The sequence below is a fragment of the Parus major genome, chromosome 1, assembly GCF_001522545.3.
Source record: "Parus major isolate Abel chromosome 1, Parus_major1.1, whole genome shotgun sequence".
Lineage (NCBI taxonomy): Eukaryota > Metazoa > Chordata > Aves > Passeriformes > Paridae > Parus > Parus major.
Window position 1 is genome coordinate 86768875 of NC_031768.1, and position 27804 is coordinate 86796678.

General features: G+C 40.9%; 1 protein-coding gene across 31 annotated transcripts in view; it reads right to left on the minus strand.

Annotated features, from left to right (window-relative positions):
* Positions 1-27804, minus strand: part of LOC107206204 (rap1 GTPase-activating protein 1-like) — a 47852-nt gene that overhangs the window by 11118 nt on the left and 8930 nt on the right. For 7 of the 31 annotated variants that reach the window (XM_015631834.3, XM_015631877.3, XM_015631867.2 and 4 more), the window contains 17 exons: positions 27765-27800; positions 22519-22566; positions 21370-21408; positions 21069-21260; positions 16035-16138; positions 14507-14585; positions 14167-14220; positions 13993-14076; positions 13515-13615; positions 12751-12880; positions 12351-12506; positions 10147-10218; positions 9872-9958; positions 9224-9358; positions 7693-7839; positions 6377-6480; positions 3977-4093 (listed from right to left, as the gene is read on the minus strand). In XM_015631834.3, the coding sequence (XP_015487320.2) occupies positions 3977-4093; positions 6377-6480; positions 7693-7839; positions 9224-9358; positions 9872-9958; positions 10147-10218; positions 12351-12506; positions 12751-12880; positions 13515-13615; positions 13993-14076; positions 14167-14220; positions 14507-14585; positions 16035-16138; positions 21069-21260; positions 21370-21408; positions 22519-22566; positions 27765-27800 (1685 nt within the window). The other 24 variants (XR_004498826.1, XR_004498817.1, XM_019007119.2 and 21 more) reach the window with 24 other exon arrangements.

Here is a 27804-nt window from a genome sequence, read left to right on the forward strand (position 1 = left end):
AGAGCCTTCCTCCTGCTTACGGACAGGAACACACCTAGGTCAAATCCCCATCCTGGTGATTTTCCATATGCCCAGTTGCCAATAAACTGACTCCTGTAGGTCTGTCCCACTAAAATTTAGCTCCCACAAGGCCATTCAAAGGGGACATTCAAAGCAAACTGTACTGGATCCTTTTACCACCACTCTATCAAATGGAACAGACACTGAGGTAGCCTGGTGCATGTCTCAGGTCTATCAAAGAAGACCCTTAAGGTCAGCTCTTCCCAGCTGAGAATTTGGGATTCACTGCTTAGAGTCATTCAGGAGATATAGTCATTCAGTCCATGAGGCTCACACACTTACATAGTAGAAGGTGCACTGTGCATGTAAGCCCCAAATTTATGGTGAAATACTGTCTGCATAAGAGACCAGTGAGTAAGAGAGAGATGAAGTGCTTAAAAATGTTAAGGAACAAAAAAAAATGTCAAGAGAGGCAAGAAAGATCAGACACCTTTAACATACTAAATATATTTATTCCTTCAGAAACACTGCAAAATGTGGCCAGTCTTGACCTACAAGCAGTAATGAAACCTAAAGTCCCAGGCACATTACATGCCAGCATGCAACAGGGAGAACAGTAAAGACAGGGCCAATAAAGGCCAAAGATATTTCCTCAAGAGATTAGGAAATATATTTTGGAGGAAATGAAGGCCAACATGCTTCTCCCTTAGCAGAGCAAATCAATAACATGAATCTAAGTGACGTGAGATCTAGATTTCCACAAGGTATCTCCTTCTCAGCACCCTTCCTCAGCAGGTTTCTCCATCCTTGTTCTCTGCACTGCATTTCTTGTGTCAAGGCCCTAGAGACAGAGGTGGAGTTGTGTTCTTCTGCTCTTGTCTTCTGCAGGCCAAACTATTCTCCCTCATCTGAAGGGAGAGGAAGGGAAGAGAAGGGGGTGCACAGAAGGCCTCTGTTCCCCATCATTAATAGAGGCTGGTTCAGTGGCTTTTGATTTGGCAATGGGAAGGGCACAGAGCCAAAATGCTCCAACAGGAGCTATCTGTCCATCTCTCCATCTATCACTCTCACAGAATTCCTGCTCCAGGAACTGCCAGTGGAGCGTTACTTGGTGCCACTCGGTCTCTCCACAGTCCTTGAGGTCCTCTAAGTACGTTCATGCTCCTCTTAGCCAGGACTCTGATTTCACCCCAAAAGTCTTGCAAGTGTCTTCAGTGAGGTACCCAATGACTGAGTAGCATCCGGTCCACTCCTGTTTGGCTTGATGTCCCCACTCAGATGTGTCTGACGAGGGAAAACACACACACAAAAAACCCATGTACTTTTCCTAGGATATGGACATACACAGTACAGTGCTTGATTTTTCAGATGCAAGCCAGAGAGTCGTCTGATCCTCAGGAGCTCTACTACTTGGTTACATAGACTGGGTTCATTCTTTTGAGTCTGTCCCTTGGGAAGAAGGATTATTTGGAAGGCTACCTGGACAGTAAAGCAGAAAAACTAAGGACAATTGTCCCTGTATGTGGGAGAGAAGACATCGTTAGCTCAAGTGAACAATGCAGTTTCATGGATTGCTGGCTGATCACTGCATAAACGTGTGTTAAACTCAGCATGCGAGGACAGAACATAAGTGCTGCTTTGCCTCTACTGTAAAATAGTTAATCTATTACCTATGTGTTCCCTTTGTACTTATTGCCAGGTTGGTTTTAGTAGAACACAGGTGAAGAGGTTGATCATTCCAAGTTTTGAATCTGAAATGATTATGTAAGACCAGTAACATGACATTGGACATTTCTGAGGTAACAGAAATTACTTGTGACCCTATGGATAGAACCAGGAATGGACTGATGACATATTCCCAGTGATAGCCCATTCTATTATCTATTAGGGACTACATAAATTATTCCAGAACAAGGTAGAACTCTTTTGCATTGCAAGTATGCCTACATCTTGATCCTGGTTTCACAGCTGACGGAAAACAGGTAGGCTACCTCAGCAGAATGCCAGTAAACTGTCTCCAAGACAGACTTTACACTCCCAGCCTTTTCCTGCAATATTGTGTTAACATTGTCTTGCTGAAAATTGTGTGCTTTACATGGTGGAATTACAAGTTCTTAACTCCCTGTCTCTGATGTCATGTAAGAAGTATGGCTGCACATGGGCTAGTCCCTAACTTTGAGATCACAACACTAACTCTGACTAATCACTAATTGTGCAAAACTCCATGCTGCATCCCACCTTGTAAATGAACTGTCCAGGAATGGGCTAAACCACCACAGATATGAAAATACTTCTTTTTTTTTTTTCTGGTGATCCTAAGTGGTTTTGAGTCCATGACTGGAAAAAGAACCCTGGGAACAGAACTAGACAGACTGACAAATCATACAGTTCATGCCTAATGTGCATAAACAATATTCATGCAAGTATTGTTAGTAAAATCCCATGCTGTGTTTGCTCTCTGAAAGCATGTGGATACCAACTTGAAACAGCCTTTGCAGCTGGCTCACCTCCTTAGCTGATGGAGAATGGGGGTTGGGAAGTGGGGGAAGCAGAATTCTTGGTGATTATGCAAGGTAATCAGCTATCTAATCAGAACAAGAGTCCCTCACACATGCCTGTCAGGAACTTCTAGTTCACTAACAAGGTCCCAGGCAGGATGAGGAAGGGAAGGTGGAATGATGTGGTAATGCTGGAAGATGGGGGCTGCTGACCAATCAGCAGTTCCATGTTCGGCATTCCCTCTAGTCCTTAGCTGCCAGAGCTAGCACCTTAAATGGTCTGTATCTCCTAGATGTGCTCCCATCCTCCTCCACACCAAAATTCTGGGCACTCATACAACCAAAAAACTAGTACAAACACAAAACCATGCCAGAATACTGCACCTTGGCTGTGAGAAAATTAAGAGCAGTCCTACAGCATACAACTGGGTAGCTGAACTACTGCAGATAGTCACCAGCTTGTAATTCCTAGGGAGCATTGGGTGTAGTTGTAAGGAAGGCCCTTCCTTTGTCAAATTTGGCACCTGAAGCAACTATAACCATAGAAGCCTGGTTCTAGGGCACCTCCTGAAATTTTCTTAAGAGTCTCCACAGTCCTGAGAAAGGGAAATACCCTAATACAAAGTACTTGCTACCTTTGTTACCACAGGTCTCATCCTAAGTCTCTTGAAAAAAATTAGGTGCGGCAAAATGTTCCAGAAAGTCAGCTGAAGCCTTTGATTTGGAGACAGGCTGTTCTGGAGTCTTGGAAATGTAAATGGGTGGTTTCCCTGAAGTGTTCTAGGTAGGATCACATCCCAGTATAATACAGCTTAGCAGCAGCAAAGCTCCATTACCAGGAAATTGCATTTTTCCAGTTTTTGACAAACAGAAACTGGAGAATTAACTTGCAGACTACTGCATGAAGTGTTTTGCACATACCACTGGGTGTGGTATGGCATGCTTTAGCAATGAAACATAGGTGCAACACATGGGACCGTGCTGGAATCCTGCTGTAACACTTTGGGGAGACTGGAGACAGGTTAGTTCACGCTGGTTGGGAGCAGCGGCATGAATCCTGCTTAAAGGGGCAGAACGTGAGTACAACCCAACATCCCAACATACCCTTGTCCAAGCTTCTCCATGAAGCTCCAAAATCACTCCAGAGCAAACTATAGAGGAAACATACACATGAGTAAACATGGATAATTGGACAGCTCGGATTTTGTGTCTCCTGTTGGATGCAAGCTCACATTACAGTAAAGATATAAACAAGATCAAGTGATCCAATCTTTCGTCATGGTCTATTTAAGAAAGCCAAGTTCCTGACAGGCTCTGAACTACTGTGCCACAGCCAGACATCCAGCTTTTGAGGTGCTACAATGCCTGATGTGGACAATTTCAGTAAAGCCTCCAACAGAGCAAGACATGCACCACACTTAAGCCAATACCAGAGACAGTGAGCATCTTTCAAATACTAAAATTTATTTTCAACTCACTTGCTCTTCCTGCTGGGGAACTCTGGGGAGCTGGGACTGGATGATCCATCAGACTTCAGGTCAAAGAAAGTTCCTGGACAGTCCAACACCCTCTGTATCCTCTCTGTGGTGTCTCTGCTAGGAGAAAAGAGAAACCAGCTATACCCCAGGGCCAGAGTTAATTACCATCTATTCTAACACTCCCTTACAAGACACACTACAAAGCTGTATTTATTACCTGTATACATGTAAAAGGAAGGCAAACACAGTTGTGCTGAAAAGGGCAGACTCCTTAGATGTGACATGTGACACCTGGAAATGGCCAACTTTAAGCTCCTCTTGAATTGAAAAGCCTGAATTAATTTCAGTATTCACCTTTAATTCTTTAACTTTTCCCTCTATCCTCCCCATTCCATTGGTGCTAAGAAGCTATAGAATTTCATAGAGTGTGTAAATATGATGGTTACAAAAGTGTTATTGCTACTAGGACTTTTCAAGGTACCTCTGAAGAAAGTTGTCTGTGTGAGTAACTGAAATGAGAGGTACGTTTAATTAAAGCAAGGAAAGCTAAGGGATTTTGGACGGGTTTTTAGGGCTTCAGTGATGGAGCTTGTCACAAAGTTCTTCCTCTGCTCTCTTGGCCAGTTGACTCTACCTGTGGCCCTCACATCCGAGTTTCTGATGATGACCCTTACTTATGCTAATAGAATTGTTTGAGAGACTGGAAATTACCCTGACAAAAAGTAATTCTAAAATTAAAACAACCCTGAAATTCCTACAACAGACTAACAAGCAGGATGGACTGGGTCAGCTGTCAGCAAAGCCTGCATATCACTGAATTACAGCTTTAGGGTGAAGTCACACGTGACACTTTGAGCTCACTGGTCAAAGAAAGAGAGCATGCTCTAGCCTCCTTCATTCTTGCTGAGTACACTTTCCATCAGTCCTCGTACCCATCAGACTTCTCCACGAGCCAGTTCATGGCAGAACCTGGCAGACAATTAATCCAGTGAAAGAAAGTTGATACTTTTTCTATTTGATTAATGGGTGGAATCAGTTCCATGAAAGGCCCACTAGGGATCTGAGCAATCATCACAAGGAATAGTCAAGACTGGGTAGATGAAAGGGACAAAGGGGAAGTACCACATCTGCTTTCAGTAACAATGAACCGTTAGAGCAGTTGCTAGTGAAACTGCGACTTCAAGAATGACCCAAAAAGTTTTTCAGAAAATACAAGCTCCCTGTTCCTCACATCTAAATTTACAAGTAAGCAAAAGCAAAGCTAAATAAGCCAATTAGTTCATCAGGTCTCTCCAGACAAAGAGCAGGGGGAAAGAAAAGAAAATAAATCCAGGGGTTTTCCCTGTATTAGTAAAGTCTTACAGGTTTTTTTCTAACATTTGAAATGGTTATTGTACACAAGTAATGGATTGAAGAACACAGCCACCTAAGGTATAAAAGTATTTAAAGGAGTGAGAAGCTGTGGCTATTGTGACAGCTTAGATTGTTGCAGGGCAGTTGTCCCTGAAGATTTAATTTTTCCCAAAAGTTCTGCTTTTATTCAAATTAGGTCATAGGCACCTCATTAAGAAAGAAGGGAAAATACAGTAATTTCCTCCTAAAATAAGTAGTTTCTACATTAGAGATGACTTTCCCCCTTTTGCACCCAGTCTTCTTGTTTCTTGGAATTCTTGCAACTGGGAAAATTGCGTATTAGATGCAGAGCATTCATGCAACTTTTGAGTCAGCATAATCTTAAAAAGGTGTCTCAGCTAGAGCTGAGAGAAATTTGTAATTTAACTAAATAATCTCTCGTGACCAAAAGACAACTTTTGAATGGTTATAATTCTGTCAAATATGCCAAATCACTCCTTGGAGCAGCATATTATCTATTATCCATTAATTATAACTATTTCTCAGACCATCTAACTTAAGCATTAGTCATTTTAACTTAAAGCTTTCTAAAATAAATCCTTTAAGTTACCAGAAGTTTTGCCTATTTGAGTATTTTAACATGAAAACAAACAAACAATCAAGCATCCCCTTCCCAAATACCAGCCTTTCATCTGACTGTCTCTGAAAATTGGTGAGTGAAGAAAAAGAAACTGAAGAGTCCTGGATCATACTGCACAATATCTAAGAATGATCTTATAATGTTCCTCCACCCATTTCTTCCATTCTTCTTCAAATACTGATTCTCTCCAATTCCAAACGTCCTCTTCTAATTTTTTTCTGTTTCTGTTATTTGTCCATTTCTCCACTGGCTGACAATCAGTCTCTTTTCTTCCCGTTCCAACCACTTCCATTTTAGTTCTCATTCCTGTTGGTTCCCCCTCTGCCTCTATGTACCTTCCTATGTACCTTTTGTCATCTCCTCTTGATTTTTTTACCCTTTTTGTCTTGTCTCCCCACAGCTCATACCTCTTTTCCTCCTGTATGTTTTCAATGCCAATGGCACTACTCCGTCGCCCGTGGAAGCGGCTGGCTCGAGTACGTGATGGGCTCCTACCAGGCAAGGCAAAAGACTAGAAAAAAGGAAAGCATGACAGAAAGGAGAGGAACAAGACAGGAAAAGCTGTGCAGAGCTGAAAGCATAGGAGAAGAGTTTGCAACATGGATACAAATCCTCTCTTCTACTGCAATACAAGAGCTCAGCTCCACCTGTGCAAGGAGTGCTTTCTGTCAGCAAGCAAGAGCAGCCAGGGCTTACAAAGGTGGTGTGAGGAAGAGACAGAGATATAAAGAAACAAAGGCAGAATACAGCCAGTATACAGAGAAACAGGCTTGGGAAGGGAGGCATCCCCATATGGTGAGAGGAGAGGCAGAACCAGAAAGGCAAAGAAAACCAGAAGTTAAAGGAGCAAAGGAGGCAGCAAACCCAAGTCATTAGTACGCTGTGACTTTGTTGTATTGACATAAAGAATGCATACAACCAAGTAAACTGTCACCAAGAAATCTTCACACTGAAGGGCACATTCTTGGCTTACTCAGAGATGTTTTTTTTGTAGTTTGCCTGTATTGACATCACTAGTGCAGAGACCACAACCAGCTGGACGCACTTTGGCCAAGGTAACCATATTTTCAATATCAGAAACATGGATCATTTTCTGGAAAGATTTGTGATAGATTTTTAATTCATTAGTCACATATGTTTAGTATCCCTATCAAAGAGGAAAGGCTTTGATAGTGACTAGAAATACTCATTCTTTTTCCCACCCCAAACTTTATTCATTCTCCTGTTTGTTCCCAACATGTAAATTCTTTTTACATCATAACAGCACCTTGAATATTTTGTGCACCTGCTTATATTACAGAAAATAGCCTCATTGGTGAAATTGAAGAAAAGAGAACAGTTCTAGTGTCCTTATGTTCTCAGGTCTTGCCATATGACAATACAGTACCATTGCAGCCAAACCACAGTGCATGCATTTTTTAACACATGGCACCATACAGGATCTAATCCAGGATAGCAGAGATAGATCTCTGATGTAGAATCATGTTTTTCTTTCTTCTCCCAGTCTGCATCAATCTCAGCTCTAGTTTACACATGAACTGGGGCTAGAGATGGGCACAGACAAAACAGACTGCAACACATGCTGTCACCACTTGTGAAATGGGATGATACAACAAAAAGATTCACAGTGGGACAAGAGGACAAACTAATAGGGAAAGGAAATATATGAGTGGTTACAAAGGTATGCCGGGTTCTCTTCTTACAGCCCACCCGAATACCTTACCGCAGCAATGGCCTTAGGGCCCTCGGCGACACTCTGGCTGAGGGCAAGGCCAGCTGTAGCTGGGCGGCTGGGCAGGGTGGCTGGCTGCTGCTTTCTCATGGATATCCCCATGGTATCCAGGCTCTGGCTGCGGCCTCTGATCACCCGCTGAACAGGAGGGAGGCAGGGAAACAGACAAACACAGATATACACATATAGACATGCACACGGTAGGGTAGTGTGAGAAGCACCACAGATTGAGTGGGAAGTTGTGACAGACCGACACCAGAACCACACAGATCCTAACTCCTGAGAGGCAGCACCTTAGACACTGCCCAGTTTTGGTCCTAGATGATTCATGGAGCTCTGGGAAGAGCTCTTCCTCAAGTATATTCTCTAGTTTCACTTCCCTTCTCCTATTGCAATGAATAGAAGTTTCCGACAAGTATCCCAGCACACTGGATTAAACAGCATCACCTGGAGTAGTCCTACAGGCTATAAAACACAAAATCAAACTCCTGTTTGAGGCTGTAAGGCTCAGTCTCACATGAACTTGAGTTCTGGTTTCAATAGGAAAGCAGTCATATCAAAATCTGCAGCATTTGAAAAAGCCATTTTCTGGCTTAACTCAGACCTTTCCAGCCTTTTACAAATGTCATCTGTGTACATGACATGCAAATCACAGCATCTGCCAGAAGTCATAAAAGGACATTTTGGGAAAATTAGTGTAAGACATGGATGGGTTAAAATTCATGGCTAGCAGCAAAGGCAGTTTGTATGTAAAAATACACCTCACCAAAGCATCCCAGACCTGACCAAATCTATGCACACAGCTACCAAACCTATTTGTGAACAGGTTAGTTTTACAGACCTTAATAATTCTAATTGACCCACCATATAAAGCCATAAAGTCATCTGAAGAAATGCTATTTATAACACATCTCTCTTTCCAGAGATATAGCATATTATATAAAAGAAGTGGCAAGGCAGTTCCCATGTGAGTGGGAAAGGGCAAGTAGATAAAATAAGAAAGCAATAAAGATTCTCTCTATATAACCTGCTCAAAAGTCAGTTTGCCCATTCATACAAAACCTTTGCTTTCTCATATCAATCATCTTTATCACTTCTAAAAGAAAGTTCTGTCACCTGGTTTATTAAAAAAAAAAATCAACAATAAAAACCCCCTAACATGCCATTTACACTGAATAAGGTAAATTAACTTTGGCTTTTAGAGGGTAAGTAAAGCATCACAGTTTTTCTAGACAGTACACTCAAAGATAAGTTAGAAACTCTTGCAGCGGCTCCTGCAATTCTTTCAGTTATAATTAATTCAACTCAATTTCAGAAAATTAATTCAAGGGAACTGCTGTAGGAACTGAAAGCCCTTTGCTCCTAGTTATTACAATTCCTCTTGCAAACACTGACTCCTTCTTCTGCAAGTCATGGAATAAAACCACATCTGACATTTGACACCACCACAAAGCATAAAGAGTTCGACTTCTAAGGGCCAGTATGGAATTCTAGACCACACTAGGTTAGTAGAAAGGCTCACCTTGAAGTTCTCGAGGAAGCCCCCACTGCCATTCTCTATCTTGTCATCCTCCCCTACAGGTAATCCCATCATGCTGCGGCTGCGAAGTTGCAGCTCCTCAAAAAGGCTCTCCAAGAGGGCACTCCGTGTTCTTTCCTGCATCAACATTGGACATGAGAACAGCTTTTATTGAGAGCAGAGATTTTTTCCTGTTTTTTCAATGTCTTACATCCTCATAAAAAAACCCAACAAACATAAAAAACCCCAAAAGACCAACAACGACAAAAACAAAACCCCAACAGCAGAGTCTGGAATAGAATTTTGGTACCTTGAACCAAAAATCAGTGATATCAGCATACATCCTGTAACATAACACTGAATTTCAGCTAATACAGAATTTCCTCCAGCAAAATATATGCATCATATTCCCACCCTTACTTGAGGATTAGATCTTTATATCAAAATGTACCTGCTCATATTCTATCACACCTGCTAAAAAATAAGAAGGAAATACCCCATAACTGAGTATAAAATCACATTTCATCTTCCTTTCTTAAGCAACACAAAATTAGAAGTCAGGAATTTTACTTTATTTTATCTGATAATAATATATTTATTGTATATATTTAATAAACATTTTCAATTGAAGCAGCCCAGTAACAGACCCACCTCTAATTTAGCAAATTTCTCAGCTCGATAGCAGCTGTACTCAGCGTTGATGAGCTTGACCAGAAGGAATTCACGAAACTCTGCACTCTAGAAGACAAGATGAAGACTAGTGTAAACTGGAGACAAAAACACTAGTAAAAATATCACATTATAAAAGCTTTGCTTACTAGTCTGTGGACCTCCAAAGTGCTCTAGCCAGACTGACAATACCTACTCAGAACACAAGTGTGTGTACCATGTTCCCTGCCAGCTAACACAGGACCAGAGAAACAAACCTTTTTAAATATGGCTGGATTTGGCAGAGGTGGTCCAAAGAAGGGGACATCATCTCGGGCTGTGACTGAAACCTGAAATAATATAAGGGGGAAAAAATGAGTATCAGAATACAAGTGAGACCATCAAACTACTATGATAGATCTGATTCCTCCTAAAAAATTTACCTATACAAAAGAGATGTAATACAGTGTCCTGTGCATCCCTCTGTTTCTGAACTCAGTGGATGAATGTGTTCATTTATCTCCCAGTAACTCAGTCAGATATATGTGCACACAGTAAAAATAATAAAAAAAGCTAAACTGACATATTTTTTAAAAATTCTTTTAAATAATAACTAGAATAACCAGTATAGTTAGGAAAAAAAAAAAAGCTTCTATTCAGCCTGCAAGATTAACTTCCACTAAAGAACCTTTGTCAATGTGGTTGTACTGACCTAATTTTGCAGAGAATCCTTGGTGGAGATACACTGCACACTGAGGGGAGTATTTCAGTGCCACTGCCTCTGTGAGTCACAGGTGGTAAACATACAAATGTTCTCCCAGTAAGAGATAGGTTTCATTTGTTTTATTTCTAGCATGCTCCTACCTGACATACCAATGTCTAAAGAAGTAACTGTAAGGCAGTCCAGTTTTTGCATGGTCACCTGTTTCTTCACAGAACTTACCCATAATTATATGTTGCAATCTTACCAAATACATAAAGTACCTCACACTATTTCACAGGGGGCTTTATTGTCATGTTTGAGATGAAGCAAGACCATTATTTGTCCTTTCATACAAGAGGGAACAATGTCATAACAACCACAACTGCCTCAAAACAACAAAACATAAATGTCACAGAGACACTGAGAGGACTGAATTTAATGAGAAGAAGAAGGAAATGGGCTCTTGATTTAATTAATATTTCTCACATTTAGGCCACCTCCCCTAATTATAAAGCCTCCATCTCTCTCCTAATGGATATCTACCAATTAAAATCCTGCTTTGTATTTTTAGTTTTCTGATTGCAAAAATTGAATCTGTGAAATAAATTCTATTAATAATCCAATTTAACAGTAGGCACTAAAGCTTAAGTAAATGCAACAAGAAATGGCAAAGAAATCTTTCAAATGGCAGTCTTTTGTGTTAGTACTACTATGCTCTCAAGGCAGCATCAGTTAAAGGCCCTTTAGACAGGCCTTTACAGAAAACTCTGCATTGGCTCTAGGGTGATTACTAGGATGATTTCTTCTTCATGGAATGAAGTAGCCCTATTACACTAACAAAAAAAAAACAGTACTGCGGACAGACAAAGATGAAAACAATGGCAGGAAGCCACACAACAAATAGCAAACTTTCCCAGCTCTTTCCTTGTCATTAAAAAGTCCAGTTAATTTTTGTGCCCTACAAAACAGAGAGCAAGAGAAGAACTGGAATCCCATGGCCTTGTCAACACATGGCCTTCACTACAAACCAGCTGCCCACAGCATAGGGAACAAAAGAAGGTGGTTGCTCCACCACTGACACCCTCTTGATGGAAGAGGAGATGGGGATACTGTCCTAATTTTGATATTCTTGGTGTTCCTGTAGACCTCCAAGGCATAAGGATTCATCACCACCATATTATCAAAATCCCTCCATAATACAACACATGGCGCTAGGATTAAAATGCTTCCACAATGAAAAATCCATCACAGATCCAAGTTTCTTTATATTTTCTGCTCTCTCAGCATCACTGAAAGTGACACCGAAAGTTACCTGACAGGTAACACTTTCCTGCCAGATGGGAATCAGTTCTGAAATCCCCAGAAGCAGGTGTAGCTGGCTTGGATTCCATAGTTAGGTCAACCAGCTGTACCTGACCTGCAGCCTTAGGCAGGTGCAAGATGCAAGCACTGTGCTGTGCAGCACCAGTAATGTGGACATGAATTTTACCTGACTTATACAATGTGAGACAATCCCCAAAGTGGGATCAATTGTGGCTCATGCTCTTCGATGTAAACTAAATTTTTTTACCTGAATTCTTTCTGCTTCAATTCCAAAGCTGTAAGCTTCAGAAATTAATCAGCTATTTTGAAAAGTATATAACTTAACTCTTTCAGGTGTAGATACTCAAGAAATCAGGACAACATCTGGCTGAACCTGCACCTCTCCCAAAGGCCCAATAACCCGTTTTCACTTCAAGGATCAAAATCAGTACAGGTTAATCTATTGATCCTGGTTACCTTGTAGAGAGTGTCCCCAGTGGTGCTATGAGTGAGCTGAACTACCACATAAGCATGTAGGAAATTAGAAGCAATCATATCAGGGACAAAAGGTGTGCTTTCATCTTGGAAAATGATGGCTACAATATCATTCCCAATGTGACGCTTCCGCTGAAGCTGGAGAGGAAAGAAATAATGAAGAGAGAAGGCAGGTGAAAAAGAGCAGAACAGTATGATGGGACCTCAAACACCAGTCTGCCTAACATCTCAAACCCATCTCTTCACCAAACCACTACTTTTGCCATTACTCCAGCCATAATTCCCAACATTATACAGTCAGTCAGTCTCCCCTCTATGCAGTCCTTCAAATACCTTCCTCTCCCAGCCACACTGTTGTAATCCTTATTCCTCCCTCTGATACCTGCTGGGAATCTCCCTCTGTGAAGGGCAGCTTTGTGGACACGTGAAACATGATCTCCTTCCCCCGGAAATTTGTATAGACTGACTCTGTGCCTGTTTGGCCTCTGGTAACATCCAAGCCTCCCCGGAACCTGAGCAAATCCACACCATAGGTCAGGCAGAACAGAAATGAGAGAGCAGAGAAAACACAGATGGTATCAATAACAGTGGTACATCAAAGGACCATCAAAGGTAATTTTTAGGAAATCAGTGACAGTGAGGCACCAAATCTTCCCCAAACCAATGCACTGACTGAAGCTGCACCATGTTTGTGCTGGTGAACATGCCAGCTTGCTAAAAGCTACGAAGTTAAACCAGGGATCCTCAAAGTAGCTACGTTCTTTGGCACTCTTCTAAGAAACACACTCCATATCTTAGAACTACAGAAGGGATGAGATGCCTCACAGAAAGAGTCTGAAACAATACTGCCTCATACCACTGTGAAACAAACTTCTATTTGCACTGCCAAATACTATTATTCTCTGCTGATACTGCAGGTCAGATTGAGGTACCAGAAGACCTTTAAATCAAAATACCAGCAGAGACCTAAACTCCAATTAGTTCCCAGACATGTTGGCTGACAAAAGCATCCAGGGCTTCTTCACTTTCACTGGGATTCAGAAGACACAGCATTTCTCTGGAAGCTGGGCTGTAACAGAGTCACAGCCCCTGAACACATGATGTTCCCTAACTTAATCTAGTTTTCCAGCTGCACAGGGTACCTACCCACGGAAATCCTGCAGCTGAATCTTGTCACCAAGGAAATCCAAGAACTCCAGGAAACCCTGACTCTCTACAGTGTTACTGAAGACTTCTTCTTCAGTTGTCTACAGAAGGAAAGCAGAAGTAGAAAGAAGCACAAGGAGTACAAAGAGCAGGCAGTAATTTCTATAGACAGTTCAACCAAGAATCATCTCTGCTTGAATACATTTCTGATATGGGCCCCTCATGGTGCTGGAGTCCTGTGCCTCAGCCCCAGGCAGCCATGAGGGATAGAGCTAGGGATCAGAGACCCACAAAGCCTATACTGCCAGAGACACTGCAGGTGAAGAAGCAAGCCAAAGGAACCACGGCACTACAGAAACACTGCTGCCTCCATGCTACTGCTTCTGGATAGTGCAGACCATGGTATTACATCCCTTAGGCTAACAAAACTGATTCTTTGCATTTTGCCCCAAGTACCATGGGATCTGATGAATCTTACCTGTCCAGGTTTTTGGTAGATGACCCCAAACTTGAAGTTATTGCTTATGACATGCTCATCAAATGCAACAATAAGCTGCGAGGCCTGAGGTAATGAAAACAGAAATTATCAACTGGATGTCATTAGCCAGACCTTGGTGGAAAAGTGATATACAGATATATCAGAACACTGTACCTTGGGATAGAGGACAGGAAAGAAGCGTTCAACATTCACATCCTCACAAAGTAGCTGTTGAGTGAGAGAGATGGAAACAGAAGTGTGATTATCATGTGCCCTGGCTTGCTGCGGGCATGAGAGTGTAGGCACTGTTTATAATTATCTGACAGGAGCCCCTTCAGGCAAAAATTCTGAGGTAAAATTAGAAGAGAAAGAAGAGAAAGCAAATGGAAGGGTAAAAGGGAACTACATGACAGTTCTACTGTGGAATAGTAGAAAAAGAGGGAAATGGGAGGACAGAGGTGAAAACAACTTGAAGAATGAGGCCTTAAGAAAAACAGGAAAGCATTAATCTCACCTTTGCCATCTGAACAGCATTGGGAAACTCATTCAGACAGGAAATGGGAATTAGATCATGTTTGGTGCCAGTACGAGTCCTGACACAAAACAAAAAAGGCATTAGAGACAAGGCTAAAGGGAGACACAAGCAACACTGGCTCTTTAAAGAAAGAGTAGCCATTTCTTCAGAGCACTGTTTAAGTATTAATTCCAGAGGGTTAATTTTAACTGCAGTGCATAGAATCACTGGAAAAGCAAGGCATTTGCTCTTCTTACTGCCCAGTATTTCTTGTGGTGAGCAGAGGAAGACAAAACAGGAGCCCTTAGTCTCTCTGCTCCTTTGCACTCTTGTCTGCCTTGAGGAAGTATTTTGCTTCCCTCCCACCACTGTTTTCATTCACAGAAATCTAAATGTCAAAATACAATTCACAGACACAGAATAATAAGGGATTCCCATGATCAGTGAGGGCTTGAAAGATTGTTAAAAGGTCTGTAAGAAACAGCCTAGGAAAGCAGATCTATGCAAAGTAAAGGAGGTAGAAACAGGTGTAGCATTGTTCCAGAAAACTGACAAAGGAAAGCTGCCTTCCTCTTTGTATGTGTATTCAAGGAGATATCTTTCTAAGGAAAAAGAAATATTGGGCTGTCAAAAGCCTCTTCAAACCATGATAAACAAGCCATTGAGCAAGAAGTACTGCGTATAACAAAGTATCTTACTAGAGGAATAACTACCCTTTTGCTCTTCCCTGGTCTCTTCCACATAGGAAGATAAACACTCCCAGGCACAGCTCACAAACAGGCTCTTTCTTTATTCCCAGATTATTGCTGGCAGTCTGAAGGATTCTCTTCAGACACTGAAGGAAACTCACCAGTGATTTTCTTGTAGCTAATTCCCATGTAACCATTTTTTCCCCTCAATCCTGGACAAATCCTTGTCAGCGGCAACTGTCCATCACCGGGTTGCAGTAGCACTGGCTACTGGGAGTGTACCCGGCCCATAGTGTGGTAAAAAGCTTCTCTGCAGTGGCCTCTCACCTACACAAGATCTTTCTCTGTTCTTCCTGCAGCTCATTCAGCAGTTCTCTCTAGAGAGAATATGTCTCTTCATAACCCTCTCTAAGGGTTATGGCTTCATAGACTGCCCCAGGAATCTAGGTAATGTTCTAGACCACCTCCAAGGGAGCCTTAGTCTCAAATACAAAGCCTGGGCTAGCCTGTCCTCTAATTAGGGAATCCATGTTCTCCTAGAGAGTACTCACATGCCTCTAAGTAGACAGAATAAACAGAAAAGCTTTCTGTTTGAGGGAAGAACAGTATTTTCCACACAGGTACTACAAAGATGCACCTGCAAGCACTACACCGTCTTCTTTAAGGAAACTGCTGAGACCAACTCAAGAAGAGAAGGGAAGGAAAAAAAGGCTCAAAGGTTTGTTTGCAGTTTCCTTTCTCTCCAAAAGAAAGACACAAAATTCCCATCCACATCTACACAGAGGGAGTGCAAGGATACACAGCACAGTAGCATACACTTCAATAACAGGCACTGTTACCTCAGCAACAGGCGTAGATTTTCCTGTTTCTCAATCTGTTCATACTTCACAGAAAGTACTAGGTAGCCCAAGGACATGTCACTGGAATAAAAGTTCTGGTGCTCCTGCAAACAGGAAACCAAAATGCATTATCCCCAACACACTTCCTGGAGAAGTTTACCTGGTTGTTTTTGGTTTTTTTTTGCATACAACCAAGATTAACTAATGTTTAATTTAACTTGGAGTAGCATGCTTCCAGATGTGTGTATGCTGTCTTCCAGCTCACTTGATTGTAAGTGCATGAGCATACTGAAGTGCTTCCAGTCAGTTCACTTCTTCCTCACCTGTCCAACATCAGAAGGGCTCCTGAGAAGGAATAGTATTAGAACATTCAACAACCCGATTTGAAGAAATTGAGTTTCTAGTAAATAAAATCATATCTTTCATGAACTTTCCCTGTATCCATTCAGATTCTGACTGACTAAGCAGTATCTTCCATACATTCAACTGGACCTGCCTGTTTTCCATCTCAAGAGCAATGGCAGGGTTATGGTAAATGGCTGAACTCCAAGAGTGCTCACATCTCAGGAAGGATACAGAAAACAAAGAGGTTTTACAGATGAAGACTGGACACAGCAGTGCCACTAACACTGCCTGAGCTTTACTGGAGTGCACCTGCAACAGAGTCATGCAGACAAACAATGAAAGATACTGCAAACATTTTTACAGTCTCTATACATAAGTGGCTGTAGCCATACATTCTTCCTGGGTATACAGCCATGTTCCAGTGCCCTAGGTATAGCAATGTATATTTTCTATATTGCTATACCATATATATTGCTATACAATCTCTAACCACAAAAGGTTAAAGCCCTTTGACACAGGATGGGAATGGAAACCTCCAGCACAAAGAAAATACTGTTTAGGTGATATCATGCAGAAATGCCTTATTCACTCCCAACATCCTAGTGGAAAAGCATCCTCATGCATGACAGAGAAGTGGGAGAGCAAGTTGTGGTCAGCTGTACAGGCAAAACTTGAACAGTTTGGAAGATGTTCTGTGAAAGGAATACTCCAGGCAAAATAAATTAGTGAAGAACTCAGTGGGAGCAAAGTATAATTTGATAAAAAATGGCTGTGGTCTGTCAGTTCCTTCCTCAGTCTTTTGCCTAGAATATATAGAAAATATATATGCCTAGAAGGTCTGCCCTGGCTCTGATGGATTGCAACCTCTCTCAAAACACTGGCAAGATTGTCTTTTGCTGTCTAAATCTTATGTATTAGTCATAGTTCTGACTCACTGTCAGAAATAAAGATACATCTAGTGAAATACTCTGATATCTATGTGGACACAGTCAACTTGAAGTTAACAGACATAAACCAATCCTCTCTTTCAAAAAAAATATAGGAATAAGTAAGACTACAGTCACTACTGTAAACCAAAATGTGAAGATGTAGCTATCTAACTTTTTTAAGTATTAAAGATGTCATTGTCCTCACCTCCTCTTTGAGACAGAAAATACCCAATATCCAGAACTGCCCTGATACTGACTTATGGGCAAAAGGTTCCATTGCTGATCAAATGAGGCAGTCTGAAAAAGTTATGGTCTAAGAGCAGACAAGAGGCATATAGAATAATATGGCCTCTAGCTGCAGTGCTCAAATCACAGAAGTCCAGTGTGATCTGTCACATTGGTCAGTGGTACCAAGGACAGTTTATTTCTCCTGACCATGACTTTCAGGATATTAATGGATTTTTGGGATGTGAACAAGAATCAAGTGCTGTAAGTCACTGTGACCAAGGGCAGAAAGACAGAGCAGCTGAGGAACAGACATTCAAGGAGCAAAGCAAGACCATTCTCCATGGTCTGTTGAAGTCTAAAATCAAAATACTTAAACCAAGAAGCCAAATTCCAGGCTGTATGCCCAAGACAAGCTGTAAAGGAAAAAGACAGCATAATGCCAACAAAAATCAGAGCTAGAAGGCAAATCAAAAGAAAAGGAGCCAAAGCCTGAGGTTAGCTGCAGCTGAAAGTAACACTGAGTTGCAAAGACCAGGAATTAAGATGCCTTTTGATGAGACTTCTTAGCCAGACCCCAGCAGATCCGACAGGAGGATCTCAGTTGCTTTGGAGACTGGGCTGTCAGCTCTGCAGCTGACAGCTAGGCAGAGTTGCACAATGGGTGCAATCCTCACACGGGAATGGGTACCAGAATTAATGGAAGTCTTAAAAGAACTGATTTTTTGACAAAGCCATTGTTGCTATGTAGCTTGATCCTGAATGTAAGTCCAGGGTTTAAGCTGAGATCTGAGCAATTGTATGCATGAATAAACCTATAATTTACTTCTTATGTTTTTCTTTCTCCATAAAAACATACAGGCAACATAAGTCAGACTCATATTACTTCAACAGACAGCAGCCTTTATTGTTAGCCGTCCTGAAGTTAGAGATGAACAATCAAAAGGCTTTACAGTTGATACTGAAGATTGCAAGTCAGTGATGACAAGATACCCTGGAGCTGAGTGACGTATGTATTAAGTACAAATTTGTTCAGCCACAGAACAGTTTCTGTAACATTTAATATAGTCTGAAAGATAGTTCTGAATTTCAAATAGATCTCTGTAAAAACAATTAAGTATCTTCCATGGGCCAAGGGAGAAGACTAATAGAAAATACAAGGAAAGCTGACAGTTTGCCAAAGAAGTTATAAAGCTACTAAGACATCTGCCATCTGCAGCAACTTTAACCAGCACAAAGAAAGGACAGCATAAAGGAGAAATACATGATCACATATGAATGCATAGCAAGAAAGCTTCTCTCTCAGCACTGAGAGCTTCAAGTGCTTGAGAAAATGGACCCTAAGTTCATTTGACTGGCAGTTACAATGTATACCTTTATTAAATCCTTCCTGGCTTCAGGCTACTTCTCTTTATTACAGCCTTGAGAAACAACATAGACATTGAATAATTCCCGCAGGATAAGACATAAGGTTTTTCAGCCTTCTTCCTAAAGGCTAAATAAATCTTACTGTGTAATCATCATACAAAATACAGGTCACGAGGCAAGGAAAAGGAACTGAGCTATGACTTGAATGGTATTGATATTTTTTGGTGGTTGTTTTATAGGATCTGCTATAAGATGTTCAGTAAAAAGTAAAAGTTCTATAAAAAGTATCACAGAATTGTGCAAGGTTGAGCAACCTACATATGCACATCCATATGTACAAACACAGACATGCATATTAAGTCTGTAGTACCACACAATACTTTGATCACCTGTCTCGCTTAAAGGATATTCCCTAAACCACTGTCTAGACCTCTCCCACCATGTGATGCTTTCAGACTCTTCTTCAGGTAAGAACTGTTTGCTGTTATTCAAAGCATGAAAGAGATCTTTCCTGACATTGCTGAAATAACCTTCCCATGTTACCAACAAGAAAAAGATCGAACACAGCATCAAAGCCACTGCTAACTTTGCACTGAAAAAAATACTCTTCTAGTGGAAAAGCTCTGAGGTCTCTCCTTAACTAAGCTTTTAAACCTTAGGGAAAGTTTTCTAGCCATGGGTAGAGTTTTCTGTGACACAAGAGTCCTGTTCACCTTATTCTTTTCTGACACTGGCTTGCCCAAAAACTTGCATGTTTAACTGAGCCTGGACACACACTCATGTCAGTTAAGGCAAAGAATAAAACACTGGGCACCAGAAAAGAAAGAATACAGGAGAGAGTTTGTCTGTAGTACTGAGGCACTGGTGGCTGGGCACTTTGCAAATGTGAAGCTCTGCAAAAGAGGAAGTCCTGGATCTCACTTGGAAGGAATGATGATGATATGGCCTTGCTTGAGGAGGAGAATGAACAAGATGAGCCCCAGAGGCCCCTTCCAACCTCAACTATTTTGTGCTATCAGGTCAGCAGTGAATCCTATGCTCAGACTGAAAAAATCATATCCAAATTTTCCTCTCGTCCTATTGGCTCTGGAAGCTTTAAAGCACAACCCTAAATTTACCATGACAGAAAAATAATTACAGTTAGCACACTAAAAGCTTCCAGAAGGTTACAGGATAAATGTCCATTAACAGATTGCTCAGCAGACCTGTTAGTCTTGAAGGGAAGCCTCCAGGAAGGCTTCTTTTTTTCCTTATTTATAAATCACATTAATGTAATTTTCCAGTGTTGTGGAACAAGATTCCTACAGAAGATCAGTCTGACAAGCCCAATTACTGCAAAACAGGTCCCCAACACTGTGCAAAGCACCACCTATTTCTGGTTTTGAACTCGTTCAGCAGTCACTGAGGGAGATCACTGAATAAGATGCAGTCAGACTTTCTTATGTCCTTATACCATGAACTAAATCTCAGAAAAGATCATGGGTTTTTCTCACTTGTTCTTTATGGCTAATCTCATCTTGAGATTCAGTCTGGTAATCAGCCAATTCCCTAAACACCCAGGGCCCACCCAAATGGACCTTAATTGCTGACCAGAAACCGTTTACTTTATGAGGCCTAGCTCTGTTTCCCTATGTGTCAAACTGGAATTTTTATATTCATGGAGCATTTAGCACCAAACTTACTTCAATCAACAACTATAAAACACGTGGTCTGGTTTCATCATATACATTCTGTAAAGACCATAAACTGAGGGAAATGGATTGCTCTGCTTCCTACTGAGGAGCTTGCACTGTCAGTGCTGAAGTCCCCTCTGAAAATAATGCCATTTCCACTTCCAATACTATTACACTTCTGTTTGCTTGTTATCCCAAGGTTGGTATCTGTACAGGAGCCTCGAAAGACCTTCTTAACTAAATAAAAGCATTTCCTGTGCAAATCTTTCTACTAATACACAGGATGATGAACATTTCACAAGGGGACACGAACAGTTTAAAACACTACATACATACACATCGTAGTATCTACCTCATTTACATCAGTTCAAGGCATCATAAGGAACTGAAATGCAGTAGCAGTGCAGACATTTTTAAGTCCATCAGAAAAAGTCTGAGAAACATTTCAGCCTTGTGGCTGAGTGGGCAAAAAAGGCTCTGAAGGTCACCCTTACCTTTCCCAGAAAATGTTTGCGGTACAGCTTGGCTGTAGGGTCACTTTCCAGTTTCACTTTACCACTCCAGGAAAAGGGTACATCAGACAGAGTTGGACTCAAGCTGGAGAGGTTGTGGCTGGTCCCTTCAATCCAGTAGCCCCCAAACTGGGGTAGGATAATGAGAGGATATGGCCACCCTTTCTGTAATACCTATTCAGAAGGACAGAGAGCATTAAAGCTGACAGATCTGTAAGCTGGAAGGCCAATAAGCTGAAAAACCAATGAAATACAAGGACGGAGAGAGGAGAGCAATACTAACCTCATGGATGCTGGGATAAGGAATATACTCCTCTTCTGTCTGAAATCAGAACAGCCCATCAGCAAAATCATGTGACATCTTTTAAAATATTATGCTCTCATGACTGTGCAAGCTGCGCCCTCAGCTTCTATTCTGCCCTAGGTCATCCTTTGAGTTTTATTTCAGGACTTAAGGTTAGACTCCACTTCCAAGGTCTCAGCATTGTAACAAAGAACTTGGAGAACAATAAACTTACAAGTCAGATTCCACCCACCCTCCTCCTCCAAACCACAGGGAGTATAGGCATGCAAAATGAGGAAGTAGCCAAACTATAGGTAAACGTGATGTGGTTAGCAGTGGCAGCCTCTCTCCTTTCCTTCCACACAGTGTTAGACAGCTGCTGTCCTTCTGCTGGCAGGGATGACAGTAGGAATGGCAGAAAAAGTGCTGTTATGAGATTGAGGCTGTGTCATATCCATGGCTGATCTGTGGTATGCATCTGAGCAATGCCGAGGTGGGACTCAGAGAACAGAAGCAGTATCTGAGTAAATTTATGCCAGTTGGATGCCCCCTCCATCACCACAAAGAGCACTGACTGAATAAAGCTATGTCAGTTCTCAATGTGGCTTTTTTTATAGGTCATCCCAAGATTAAAAGTCAAGGTCACGTTTGATTTTAAGGTTAGTAGGCCTGAGCTGAGACTGAAAAAATGGAGATTAAGCCTCAACTTGAGGATTTAAAGATAGGTATCTATTCTTATTGCCTTAATATTGGGCAAAACAGATCAACTTTCTAGTAGCATCTCTATGAGTCATCAAGCAGACTACTGAAATAAATGCTATGTGGTTTCATAAATATTATTACAGCTCTTAAATCGAATAAATTTTAGAAATTACTTAGTCAAAACTAACACTTTTAATAACAATAAACTCTTATTGGAACCACTTAAATTAGAAAAAGGGAAATGTTAATTATATTTCAGCTACATAGTTTCACCCTCTTGTGCAGCAACTAGGGAAAAAAAAAGAGAAGTAAAAAGGCAAGCATGTAAGTGTTCTTGGGATGTTTGCAGACTCCCTGTCCATTCCAGTAGGAAAGCACACTGCAAGCCAGGTCAGTAATTATCTGCCATTCTCAGCAATTTAGGAGGCAACAACAACTTGGCCTGACCTTGAGAGGAGCTGGAAGGGAACATCTTTGTTCATCCAGACGACTCCCCTGGAAATACAAAGTCACAGACAGTGAATCTTGTATTTTAGCATGTCTGTTTCACATACCCTCTGTGTCCTTCTTCATACCCTCAACATACATATTTTGTCCCTCTATAAAATCTCTCATTTTAAGCAAGTTTGGAAGATTGGAATAAAAAGGAATAGTGAAGTTGGAAAACAGCCAGTCCTCTAATTTGGCATTAAAACTGAAAAGCTACCCCCAAGCTTACACCTCTTAAAAAGTAGACAACTGGCAGATATTAAAAATAATCTCCCAAACTGATTTTCTTATTTGATTCTCCAATCTCTTCTAGCACCTTTCCTTCATATCCTAAGAAAAAAAAAAGGAAAAAAAAAAACAGAAAAAAACCCCAAAACAATGACTACAAGATGGCTTGGAATGGCAAAAGCCTACTGGCTGCCTAGTCTCTTCCTGAATCAGGAGCTGGCATCCCAACATGAATCTCCCCCTTAAGGCTGTTCCATCCTCTGCCTTAGCACAGCAAAGTAGATCACTTCCACCACACCTCTGCAGCAGAAATGCACAAGAATAGGACAATTTTAGTGAGGAGAGCCCCAGCACAGACTGAACAGAGGGCCAGACAAGACAATATGAGGGTCAACAGGCCATAGTCCAAGTGGGCACCACAGACAGAAGAGTAAGAAGCAGAACTTGTATCATCATATAGGAAGGTGAGGACCAGGATTTAGAATGTAGATTTCTCTTACACACAGTACTTGAATATTCAACTATTGTCACCTAAATCTTGTAACTCTCATACTGAAACATGATGCTGAGACTACATTTTTATATACCATCAGTGACAGCTTAATGGTTTGGCTAATCAGGGATTCCAGACAGGATAAGCAGCTCTTGACTTGGTTGTGAAAATAAGCAGGATTGGATTTAAAACAGCCATGTCTGTGCATATATTCTACAGTGGAACTGGTTGGGCAACTAGGTTCTGGTAGAAATAGGTAAACCTCAGAGGAGCTCTACAGTGGAGACTTAGGAGGCTCAGGAACAAAAGTTTTGGACAATGCTCCAGCTGTACAGGGTGCAAAAACTGCTAGCATAGTACCAGCAACACGGAGCAACATCAACCTTAACAGCTGAGGATTCAAAGTAATCAGGATGCTCTTTGCAGGAGTAACAAAAGGAAAAAAAAAAGGAAAGAAAAAACCCAGCACATCTACTTCACATAAAAACAAGGTTTTAGGAAAACTAGAAAGTTTATTAAAAGAACCTAAGAAGGAGCCAGAAAAAAACCCAAACCTGCATGAAATCATGAGGAGCCAAACCTTGAGTACACAAGAAATGCCTAACACCTAAAAAAAATCTCTTAGAAACATCAGAAGTAAACCAGTATGGCCACACTCCAGGATAAGGAAGACTAGTAGCAGATGCATGAGGTAATTTTTCAGAAGTCTGAGATTGAGTTCAATCACAAAAAGTAGCAGTAACAACAAAATTTAATTGGTTAAATATACACACAGTAAAGATATATAACACAGTAAAGCAAGCAAGGAACAACGAGCAGATAACAAAAAACCAAACTATTTTCCTTAGCTCTGCTAGGAGAAAGAAGCTTCACATGTTATCTACAGGGTGACACAAGATCAAACTACAAAAGCTGAGCTTTGAGACAGTTACACACCCTCCCCAAAGCAACTGTTTTCCTTTTGTATTTTCAACCAATGGATACTAAACAAATACCAGCCTGGAAATATTCTTCATAAGAAAACTTTAGAATATATGATCTGAATTGTGCTGTCAATACAGAGCATTGACAAAATGAACAACCAATTACCAGGAAGTGGTGAGTTGTGAAATTAAGATGGAACACAGGTTGACAAGTGATCTTTATCTTTTGCAGAGGTAGTTAATAGCCATTTTGCATTTAGGGAAGTTGTAAAGGTGAAAAAGTTGAGTTCATGGAATGTAAGAGCTAAACTGTGTTTTGTTGCTGTGTTTCAATTGTCAAGCCATTCAGCTGAGGTTCACAAGAAAGACCAGGTTTTGAAATGGATTTGGAAAAGAAACAGAAAGTCCTGTGCACTGTATCAAAACAGGACTGAGGCAGGACGGACGCAGAGGTACACAGCAGCCACAGCCTTCCACAACAAACTGTGGGAAGTACTGGGGCAGAAATGGAGATTGGGAAACTGCAATCTTGTAATATTTCTCTCTCCTTCCTTGGCATTTTCAGCAGATCTGATAATGCAAGAATTTTCCAGTTTCAAAGGAGGTCCTGGACCAGTATCTCAGCAAGGCCTGAGGGAAAACCTTCTGGGCTGCTGTAAAGATCTCTGTATCAGAGCCTCTACAGAGAGTGAAGGAATGTACCAGCACATTCCATGACTCTGCACAGTTAAGCAAGCTCCTGGTACCCTGGAAGCAGAAGACATAGGTTTAAATCTACCGACCTCTCCTCTAGAGTGAAGCTTAGGATAAGAAGAATGCATCCCTGAGCTGTACAGTCCAGTTTTATTTCAAAGGGAAACCAGGACCACAGAAAACTTCCAGCATAAGTTGTTGAAGTGTCGAAACATGGGCAGAACAACTACTTGATGATCACTGTCATTCCTCAAAACAGAGAGGAATAAACTGCAGCAGTCTCAGCCACCCCTTGAGACATCCTTCTGGTTTCATCTGGTTTGGCTTGCAGCACTGCCAGCTTCCCTGGGTAGCTTACTGCAGACAGCATCAGTCTGGGGATCTCTATCATATGTCCAAGGTCTTGTACACAGGAAGCACCCGGCCTGAGCAGGATGGAAGAACAAATGACAGAGGAAGAGGTGTCCAGACCCAGAGTCAGAGTCCAACATGGCATAACAATGCTATGATAATACACATATTTTATGGGGAAAGAGCAGTGCCTGGAGGGCACTGTTCAAAACAGACAACTTGGATACAAAAGGGGATACAGGAAAAAAAAGTAGTTGTGAGAAAATGAGACTGAACAATATGCAGAAACTGTAGGAGTGCAGAACAGAGGGAGTGAACAAAAGTAATCAAGTGAAGAGGGATTGGCTATGGAAACATACAAAGACCTGAAACATCAGACTTATTGGATGAAATAAAATTTCCTTGTTTTTCAATTGCCTGCACTGCAAAGCAATCTAGGAACAACATATTATTAAGCATTCTTAACAGAGTATATACTGTGACTTCACTAGATCTGTAAGCACAGAACAAGGTGGTCAATAGCCCACTTATTTCCAAGAAATGATAACTAAATTTGAAGAGAAAAAAGAAAAAAGAAACAAAAAAGGTAAACTTCTTTCCCAGATCTTGGGATTAGTTTCAGTGAAAAATGAGTACAACTTTACCTGTTAATTCATCACAAAGAATGTGAAATGGCTATCCTAATTTTCAGTCCAACAACTATATTCCAATCCAATTGTTAAAGTACTCAACAATCAATTTTATCCTGAGACTTTTTTGTTGTTATTTTACAGGAGTAATGTTCAAGCCTCCTGCTTTGGTTTTCACACACCTTGATTGCTAATGGAAACCCTAGATTTTGTTTTCAAGAGTGATTCAACAAATCTAAAGGATAGTCACAATCAAATGGAAGGAAAAGTAAGGAAAGGGAAAGCAAGAACAAACAAAAGAGAATAAAGAATTACTAAAAATCTAAACAAAGAGCATAAAAAGTATTAGAAATTCTTTTTTTTCTTTTGGAAAACACTTAACTTTCAAAAATCTGTTATACTTAACAGCAGTTATTGATTCTCCTAGTGCAAGTCAGGTGACAAAACAAGCTTAACCAAAAAAAAAATAAAAAAAATACCATAAAGTCTTAATAATGGGCAGCTAAGAAAACATCATAGATGCAAAATGAGGCAGTCTGCATGCCTTGGAAATTCCCATCTGCTCCTTGTTATCTCTCTAACTAAAGAGGTGCAAATCCAGTCAGACTTTCCATGTAACTGGGAAATGAGTAAACTGGGAGATGAGAAACACTGGCAATCTTAAGGACCAGTCTTCCACAGAGGGACACCTGGTAGTGACTCTTCCTTATCTGTATTTCAAAAGGCCTGGGAAGGATGGTCACAACCTTTGAGCATGTGCTTGAACTGAAGCAGCACTGCATCTCAAGTTTACTTTCCTGCACAGAGGTAAATGAGCTAGAGGCACTTACAGAGCTTGCTATTCTAAAGCATTTAGAACACAGCCCAAACATAGTGTGGATGTCAGTACAGTGGTTGCAAGGTCTGTGTCTGTGTGCACATGAATACATGGCAGATACACCTTCAGCACCTCCCTCCCACACTCCTTCTCTCTAGTCTGCCAAAAACTACTTCGGCCTCATCACTCTAAACTGAGCATTTTGCTGCTACCTTCCACCTCCTCGCCTTTGTCATCTCACTGAAGTCAGGCACTTTCTTCATATTCATAATTTGATCACTCAAATTTCAGAAAAGAAGTTAATTGGTTTTGGTAAGTGTAATTCCTGCACATAATAAAAGCCAGGAGTAATGTGCAGTGCTATGTGTTATGTTAGGTCAGGGTTAACCACAGCACTTTAAAGAAGATCCACCACTCAGGGAAAATATTGGTAACCTGCTAGAATGTTCTGAGAACATATAATCTGAAAACATAATCTAACTTCATTGTTAGATATTTAACACATATAACATATTACTATTTCTTTATCTGATACGATAAAAAGGGAAAAAAACCAACTCAGCCCTATTTTAAGTTTATAACATAATATATGCAGCTAAATGCATGTATTTCTGTGTAAGAATTAAGCCAGAGTCCTTCTTTCTCACACAAGACAGGACCTACAGTAGTTATTTATTAAACTACCCGACCTTGCTAAATGCAGTTAGGTTAACATCCCATTAATCAACTGTCATTATACCTGTTACCCAGCAGAACAGTTTCATGAAGAAAATGCCAGAGATAACTTATTGCAACTTTGATTTTCTCTCAGAATCACACTTCTGCAAAGAACAGGCAGAATTATAACCTGTGTCTGTTGCTTCCATCATGCTGACTGGAAAAATGAACACAGAAAAATGCTTTTGAAATCCCATTGAGGAGTAAGAGATCGAGCCTAGAAGACCTAAAAATTCTGCAAGCCCGCATTAAAGGATATTGTGAGTGAAACAATAGGACAAACAGTAGCTGATTATTTGTTTGCTACAAAAAATTACGAGATCACAAAGTTTGACAGGATTACTTCTCCTTACCTGCATTTTTTCAATCATTTCAAACAAGTCCACAGTCTGT